At 30.3% G+C, this 9502-nt stretch overlaps 1 protein-coding gene across 1 annotated transcript; it reads left to right on the top strand.

Annotated features, from left to right (window-relative positions):
* Positions 1-364: 364 nt before the first annotated feature.
* Positions 365-5314, top strand: agt (O-6-alkylguanine-DNA alkyltransferase). The gene is made up of 9 exons (XM_080163416.1): positions 365-457; positions 869-948; positions 1532-1584; positions 1795-1898; positions 2519-2639; positions 3136-3196; positions 3469-3533; positions 3928-4007; positions 4523-5314. Exons 3-8 carry the CDS (start codon positions 1565-1567, stop codon positions 3941-3943), a joined length of 387 nt encoding a protein of 128 aa, XP_080019542.1. The 5' UTR covers positions 365-457; positions 869-948; positions 1532-1564; the 3' UTR covers positions 3944-4007; positions 4523-5314.
* The last annotated feature ends 4188 nt before the right edge of the window (positions 5315-9502 follow it).

Here is a 9502-nt window from a genome sequence, read left to right as displayed (position 1 = left end):
TTTACTGTTTTCACAATGAGCAGTTCTGGAAAAGAAAATGAAAAACCAAACAGGTGAGCAGTCTAATAAAAACATATACCTACAGTTGATAAGTAGGTATTATTTTCATTTTTGTCTTTTCAATACCTACCTGCAACATTTATGCATACTTCTGGAAATCTTTCATTTGAAGTTTCCTTGATAAGCATATATGACAAACTTATTTATGATCGAACAAATCCATTATCCAATCATGACCAGGGTTAAATCTAAGTATACGCTTGTGATTACCAAACTAAAATTTTGTTATTAAAAATTTAATATTTTTTGCTTAACAGACTTTGTCTAACTCCTCTTTTTCTGTTAATTGTTCAGGATTAAAAAATCTGCGAAAATAAAGAAAGCTTTGGATGCAGTCCGTCAGATTTTAAGATCATTTCTCCTGTCGGAACCTGGGATATTTTGCTTTGTGAACAAGGTATATTTTAAATTCGTTGATACAAACTTATTTTTAATCTTAAAAAAAAACTTCCCTGCATGGCTCCAAAACCGATTAATATCCGCTGGATTAAAATCGGTTTATAGACAAACTGAAAAATCATGTATGGCATAGTATTACAGACAATTTTCCACGAATGTATTAAAATATAAATACTAAAATTAATACCAGTTTTTTATAATTTTTCATTTTAATTTCTGCGGAAAGCTGTCTATAAAACAATGCGACAAATAACTACTAAGGAAAGATTTAATTTACGTGGATTTGTAATCTTACTTTGATTGTAATACAGATTTTTTTCCTTTTTCATTAAATCAATGAATTATAAAATAATTTTTTAATCCTGTTTTTATACAAAAAGAGTAAAAAACCATATTGATTTGTTTTCAGGACTTCATTTTGTGAAGCTAGAGAAAGACAAATATTATGAAATAAACGCATCTGTTGAAGTTCAACCTATTCCTGATAATGTAAGATTTTTAAGTTTAGTAGCACATCTACTCTAGGATTAGACCTTGCCCGTACGTCCATCAGAGTCACAATCGTCATTTGTTTAACACATTACATACAAAGTGTCGTTTTAAAACATTAATACAGGTGTGTATATTCTGAAAATTTGACCCTGCTAAAGGTGGGGGTAAAAAAATATAAAAAATATTTAGATGGGGGGAAAAAATGTAAAAATCAAGAGAAATGAAAGCATTTTTTTCTATTTTTCTCTTCTCTTTGGTAAAAAAACTAAAAGAATATGTTGGAGGGAGGATAATATAAATAAAATAAAGAGTTCTGAAAATATTTTTCCATTTTATCCCCTACCTTGCTGGAAAAAAAATAGGAGGGAAAAAAATAAAAAAATTTCCAGCAGAGGAAAAAAATCAAACTTGTGCAGAATATACACCCCTGCATTAATAAATGTAAAAAGTTGACTTATTATCAATGTCTCAATGCGGTATTAAAAACTGTTTTCATCCTTTAAATGAGAGGTTGTTCAATCTTTCTATAAACATCATTTTACTTTTGTATTATAATGTATTACATATGTTTTTGTTGTAGGCAGAAAATCGGGAATCCAATATTTATGCTTGGATGAAGGATTATTTTGAAAGGTAATTTTATGATATTATCATTGCAACGCGAAGCAGAAAATGTTCCAATCAGACAATCCCCTGTACTGAAAACGCCAAATCGAGTCATTTTTCATGAAAATTTTGAAAAGTATTTGATTCTCAAAATTAATTATTGTGCTATTTCTAAATAATTTCTGTTACGCTTAATTTTCTAATTCGTGAAATATTCGATCATATTTATATTTCTAGGCCGGAGAGATGTTTGTATGAAAGTTTGCCTGCAGTGTGTCCATCTGTATTTAGTAAAGATAATTTTAGACAGAAAGCCTGGATGTACATTTATAAACATGTTGGTAAGGAAGCCCTTTTGCAAAGAATATAAGGGATTGGACCCTTTGTTAAGATAATGAAATGATAAATTGGAAAAGTTGAGGCACTTACTTTGAACGATTAATTGAAATTCAATCTTGACCCCTAAAATATATAAGCTTGCAAGTGACAAAACGAGAATATAATTCCGGAGCTAATTCTTTTACATACAATTGTACACTTTTTTATTTCAACAAATTATTTTAGGAATCATTCCAGGTATAGAAATTTGACCTAAAGTCAATTCGAATTTACAATAGGTAAATACCTAATTATTTTATCTTAATACTAGCGGCTACGCCCCTAGAGGCCTCTAGGGGCACTTGAGAAGAGGAGAGTGGAATTTGATAACCCAATTTCTTATTTTAGATTTTAAAAGAAAAAGTTAAAAAAAAGTTTCATTTTTTGGAGGGTTGGGGGTGTCCCACCCCCTTCCCCTCAAGAAAATAGTTATAAACCTTCCTTGGACCTATGAGAAGCTACCCTGTTAAGGAGAACCCGATCGGTTCAGTGGTTAGCGAGATCCTTCGGTACAAACACACAGACACGCAAACATCCTGTTACTTTATTATAAGGATTCTCCATCTTATGTTATAATTTGCAGGATTTGGAACAACCATCAGTTACGGGGATTTAGCAGGAAAACTTGGATTACCTGGAGCTGCTCAGGCTGTTGGATCAGCCATGCGGAACAATCCGGTTTCCATTGTTATTCCTTGTCACAGGTATTAAGTAGGAAGATAGGGGAGAATGGGCTGACTATTACACTTGTCCCAAAAGTTTTATTCGTTGGTTCATCATTAAAAACTTTAGGGACTTTTATTGAATTTTTATAGGTTTTTTTTCTCAATAAGTTAAATATCTACAGAAGGGTTAATTTTGTGTATCAAAATTGAAGATGTACGTCAATTTATCGGCCAAGATAGGAAGAGGGGATAGGCAGATAAATCATAACAAATTGTTAGATCGATGGCTACTTTTTGTAAACTTTTTAAATAGTTTTTTTTTAAGATTAGATCCTCTATAACACACATTTAATCTAAATAAATGCTATATAATATTGCATCCTTAAATTTTTCTGCAAACTCATTTGAAGAAGATTTTTTCCCCTTCTGCATGGAATGTTATAATACAGTATCTAGAAGGCATCGATACAGAAGACCTTAAAAACATAAAACCTGAAGTAAAAAGTCCTAAAAGACCCAAGGAATTTATGTTTAGGGTAATCAGGAGTGGAGGTGCTCCAGGCCATTACAGTGGAGGCACAAGAGATAATCTTAAGGTATATTTCATAATTAACTTATTTATTGTATTATTGAGCAAAGCAGTTTTTTTTATAAGTTTAGATTTGTGACTTCAGGGTGAAAGGAATTTAAAACCCTGAGGGGGGGGGGGTAGGGGGGTTCCTGTGCTCGAATAGAAAGTTTGAATGCTACTTTGAACTTTGATTTTACGATTAACTCCCTAACTTTAAGTTATCATAATATTTATAAATTTTATAACTTATAATTTCTCTGTTGTTTTTTGTCTAACAAGATATTATGATTATTTTAGATTTGGTTATTAAATCACGAAGCTGGGGTGAAAGGAAAATCTGGCAGTATAAAATCTTACTTCAGGGAATACATAATTACAGTTTCAATAAATGATTTATATTAAGATAACCTTTAAAAGCGATCCTTTTAATACATTCAAGTTGCAATGTATACGTACAAACCGTCTGAAACGAACAGCATTGGTCGTAAAAGGGTAGTTGCACGAAGTGCATTTAAACTTGAATTTAGTAAACTTTTTTTCAATTTAGTTTAAACCACATTAATAGGACATGATTTAAAAAAAAAATTCAATTTTCTACCAGGTATTTTTTAAAATATCTATGTAGAAATGAAAATCATATTTTTTGGATATATAGATATTTTATCTAGTTGTAATGTTTTTATTTAAGCCTTTCAACACATTATTTTAAAAAATGAAAAGGTATACCGAAATCTAATTATTATTGTATTAAAATAGTAAGAAGAAACCATAACCTTCGGAATTGGACAGAAAATTTTCAATTGATTTCCAGAGGAGAGAAAAAATGGTCAAGTAAGGTAATTGAAGTTTCAATCTTAATTAATTCTCTTATTATAGGAAAATTTTTAAGCGAAATTCAACCATTTTGAATTATAAAATGAGTTAGGTATATTGTATTGCATATCACAATAAGTCAGCTTCTTGTGGCATTTTAAGGGAATTCGTTTCTTTAAACTACAAAAAAATTATATGTACAACACCCTACTTGTTTGCGGGTTTTGGGGTTGTCATCAGAGGTGGACTCTTAAAAAAAATTTGCCCCACTAATCCCACTAATTGAAAGAACAAACTCAAGACGCTAATTTTAGCTTACCAATTGAGAATCCAAATCCGCTATTAAAAAACGGATTCCGGATTCGGATTCCAAAATTGGCCAAAAATTCAGCGGATTCGTATACTGATTGCCAACCCTTAATGTAAATCTTATGTAAATATGATAAACAAAATTATTCTTTTTGTAAGTTAAATTATTGGTTAAAAATTTTAAAAACTTTGCTTTGAACCAACCAATCAATTAAAATATCAATTATAGGTTAACACAAAGCAAGCCAGTTGTAGAGTGATGATTCAAGATGAAAAGGTAGAAAAAAGATTTGACAGAGAAATCTTTATTAACCACATGTAACATAGTTTTGCAAATATGCAGCCTTTGTTTGGTTTTATTTGTTTAGTTAATACATAATAAAGGCAAATTTTAAATGATTTATTTTTTAATTTTTCACCATTTAAATTTGCCTTTAGTATACCTAGTTTATTTTTTGTTGTAAAAAGCATGATTTATCTTATAAAACAAGCATTATATGTTTCATAAAGCTTAACTTCCATCAGGTTGTTTGTTTGATAGAATTAACAGGAAACTAATAATAAATAAAAAATCTGGATTGATTTGGAATTTAGAAGGAAAGATTAATGTTTGGCCACAGATCCCAGATAAAACTTAAACGGAAAAAGAAAGCCACGGCTAGAGGAAACGCGCTTAAATTTGAACTTTGATCATTGAGTCTTGTCTCTTCAACTACTTAAACAAAATTTGAGTTTTAATGGTCTGGTGTAGATAGTCCTTATTTATGACTTATTTTCTGTACTTTTATTAGTTTGTGTGTTTTTTTCACTTATACTTCCTTGGTTTTAAAATAATCATCCTTTTTAGACAGAGATTAAATTAAACATCAGTAAATTTAGAAATATAACAATCAGTGGCGTTCACAGGGTGTTGTCACTTTCAATTTTAAGTGAGTGTTTTTTTTTTCTAAATTTACTATTTATTGAAATATCTTACGCATTTATTTGTTACATTTTTATTTTGAATAAATGTTTTTAGTTTTAGTTTTTTGTTATTATTTTATGTTTGGTTTATTTTACCTTTTTTTTGCATGATTTTCACATAGTCAAATAGAATTGCCACAAAATTCCACCAGGTTTAAAGATGATCAACTAGATTAGGAATAAATTATTAGAGCTATCCGTTATTACGTAAGGACATTACCAAAATTAAAAAAAGCTTTGCTTAAAAGATAAAAAAATATCTATGAATTTTAAAACGGTTTTGTGTACTTTTGAGTTTTATGTTAATGAAAATTATCATCCTTGTCTTACTTAATAATTATAGTTGTCGTGAAAATTATTTGTAATATCTTGAAATTTTAATGTTATTTAAAGCGAAGCCTTTTTAAGAGTTTGGTCTGTATGTCTCTTTATGTGAAGACTAGCGGCTACGCCCCTAGAGGCCTCTAGGGGGACATAAAATGTTTTTTTTTCAATCTATGTTAAGATCAGGTTTTAACAAAATTATTTATATTTTGATTTTCTGCGATTTCTCTTGGAAGGGTGGTAGTACCTCTATGAACCTTCCAAGGACCTATGAGTAGCCACCCTGTAAAGCAGAACCATGTCAGTTCACCGGTTAGCGAGATCCTTCGGTACAAACAGACAGACAAATAGACATCCTGTTACTTTAGTATAAAGGATTGACGTTAAAAAGTATGTTGAATTCCCAAATTTAAAATCATATATCTGCTTATTTCCATAAGTAGCGCAGCAAAAAAAACAGAAAATTATGTTTTAGATATTAAAATAACGTAAACAAGTATATAGAAATTACAAACCTATTATTATTAAATGCAGGGATCTTAAGGGATAAGACAATAAGCGATATAATGATGTAAATCCACAATAATTAAAACCAAAATCCTTATATACCCAAAAATTATTAGTTAAGATTATAGTTATTGAAAAATAGTAATAGTTATTTCTTTCATCGTATTATAAACCGCTTTCCGCGGATATAGAATGTACAATTACAAGATTAAAACCAGTTTTTATATTTGTAGAAAACTGGATATAATACGATGCTAGACATAGTTTTTTCGTATGGATGAGAACCGGTTCCTATCCACCCGATTCGAATGAATACGAGAAAAATTTTGCAGACGTGTTTATATTAGTGAATGAATCTAATCGGGGATCTAAAGGGATAAGACAAAGACCAAAAAAATTATACACATCACGAATAATGATACAGAAAATTGCTTGGACACTTAAAGGAATGAACCAAACAATCATAATTCAAAAAATGTCCCCAAAGTTGTTAAGCCAACGAATAAATATAAAACTTTGGGGACTAGTGTTCTAAACAGCCCAATGTCCCCTCTCTCCTTGGAATCCACGTGTGTACTCTAGTCTTAACTTTCGCCGAGAGAGACTTTATACACAGAGTACTTTGAGGACTATTTGTTACAATAGTCCTCAAAGTTTTATAATAACGTTTTCAAATTCGTTGGCGTAACAACTTTAGGGACTTTCAGTAAATTTTGATTGGATGAGTGTTCAAACGTTTCAACCACTGATTTTACTCTACAGAAGGGGTAATTTTGTTTATCGTCATTGGGAATGAACATTGATGTATCGGCCATTGTCTTATCCCTTTAGATTCCTGCGTACTTGCATCTAGTTATATAGTAGCTGCGCTACTCATAACTTTGAAAGTTGTACAAGATTATCAGTTGATATTGTTTATCTAATCTTATTGAGTTACCACCCTTTCTCAAGCAAGCACTACAGAGAATGGGCATCTCATACAAAAACCATTATATTATTATTTAGTGTCCAAACGTTTCAACCACTTATTGTAATATACAGAAGGGTTAATTTTGTGTATCATCATTGAGGTGGAGCATATAATTCTACTTATCAAAATTTATCGTTTTTTTTCTCTGCTTAGATCATTTTATATAGGAAGGGAGGAGCAAATGGACAGTTTACTACACTAGTCCCCAAAGTTTTATAATAACGTTTTCTTATTCGTTGTTTTAACAACTTAGGGGACTTTTATAAAATTTTGATTGTTTAGTGTCCAAACGTTTCAACCATTTATTGTAATAAACAGAAGGGTTAATTTTGTGTATCATCATTGAGGTGGAGCATATAATTCTACTTATCAAAATTTATCGTTTTTTTTTCTCTGCTTAGATGGTTTTATATAGGGAGGGAAGAGCCAATGGACAGTTTACTACACTAGTCCCCAAAGGTTTAGAATAACGTTTTCTTATTCGTTGGTTTAACAACTTTAGGGGACATTTATAAAAATTTTGATTGTTTAGTTTATTATAGTGTCCAAACGTGTCAACTACTTATTGTAATATACAGAAGGGATAGTTTTGTGTATCATCATTGAGGTTGAGCATCAATTTATATGTCAATGTCTTATCCCTCTAGATCCCTGATTTCCAGTACATATGGCTTCGAAACCGATTAATATCCGCTGGATTAGAACCGGTTCTCAGCCATACCGAAAAATCATGTATAGCATGTTATTACAGACAATTTTCCACAAAAAAAAAATTATAAGATTTACGGATATTAAATTATTGAAGCTATAATATAATGTTTCATTTTAACACAAATAATATTTTTTAACATCTACGAGCACGCATCCCTTATACATATAGGACTAATTTGAAGTCTCTGGATCATTTGATCACAAGGAACAAAAAAAAATGTTTTTTTCCTTTCTATTATCGAATTTAAATTTAAATGAACAACTTATTATCTAGGCTGTTTTTATAATACAGAAACATAACTTATGAATAGGGAAGCTACTCTGTAATTACAAATGTCAGTATGTCAAATACTTTAAAGGAAAAAATATGATTTTATCGGAATCTATTTAAAATAGACGGGTGGCCAATGATAATATCAAAAATAAGCTGTTGGAATTTTTATGTAGATTCATATAACCACTGAACATTAACATACATCTTCAGACTATACCTGGAAAATGTATTATAACTTTCGGGACTAGTGTAATAAACAGTCATATGTCTACTCCCTCCCTGTACTTATTGAAGTTGTCATCGTTGTTTACGGGTACAGATTTTCTTCATTTATGTTTTGAATGTAAGATGCGATACATGTTTTTTTCTTCAGTATCATTTAGATTTAAAGGCATGATGAAATTTTTATAGATCAACAACATTGTTATCATGTCGTTATTCTTCTTATGGACAAAATTGTTAAATTTCAAATCTATTTCATGTTCCTACTTACAGGAATCTAAAAGGGATAAGACAATGGCCGATAAATTTATGTACATTCCCAATTTTGATACACAAAATTACCCCCCTTTTGTAAAATATAACTAGTGGTTCAAACGTTGGAATCTCAATTTAATGAACCAATAAATCAAAATTCCATTTAAGTCCCAAATTTTGATAAGCCAACGAATAAGAAAACGTAATTATAAAACTTTGGGTACTAGTGCACTGAAAGGCCAAATGTCCCCTCCCTCACTGTCTTACTTCACAGAAACTCATTTGGAATTCTCCGCTGGTGGACTATCACTCTCGCAAAGGTTCCCATTTATTAAGTAGTAGGAATTTTTTGCTTTTCCATTAATTAGAGTATAACACTAGAGGGGAGAAGGGGTTAAATAAATGTATTTCCCTGTCCAAATGACCTTGTGCCTACTCTCAATTTGGTCTCTGAAAATCAACCAATGGTGTTGGGAAAATTAACAAGTAGCAGAAAACAATTTGCTGGCAGACGAAAAATGTTATTGGAAAATGAGGCTAGGTAATTATTTACTAAGTATATTTGCGATTACTTTTATTTAATAGATTTTTCCAATTTTTAACATTTACAAAAGGGCCTGCTTTATTGCTTCAAGATCCATGTCAGATCTATATAGGAAATAAATGTCTATAAACAAGCTCAAGTTTTCTAAGGAATTAATGTTTAAAACTCATAGTGCTCCAATAATCCAAAATAAACTCTCATTGCCCAGAACAATAAAACCCAATATTTTACTTTATTAAGAATAAATTAATTTTTTTTTATTTCATCTTGCTATTTACATAATATTGAAGTATTTTATTACTATTCTTAAAAAAGAAAATTTAAATTCATAATATAGTAAATTTAAGAAAACTTAGTTTTAAAATGAGTTGATTCTAGCGCCCCTCCCTAATGTGTCCAAATTTTGAAACAAAAATTTAAAAAAATTTTAACCCTTTCC

The sequence above is a fragment of the Acartia tonsa genome, chromosome 6, assembly GCF_053477335.1.
Source record: "Acartia tonsa isolate MP-2025a chromosome 6, ASM5347733v1, whole genome shotgun sequence".
Taxonomy (NCBI): Eukaryota; Metazoa; Arthropoda; class Copepoda; order Calanoida; family Acartiidae; genus Acartia; species Acartia tonsa.
The sequence above is the reverse complement of the archived record's forward strand: the minus strand, read 5'-3'. Positions and strand labels throughout refer to the sequence as shown.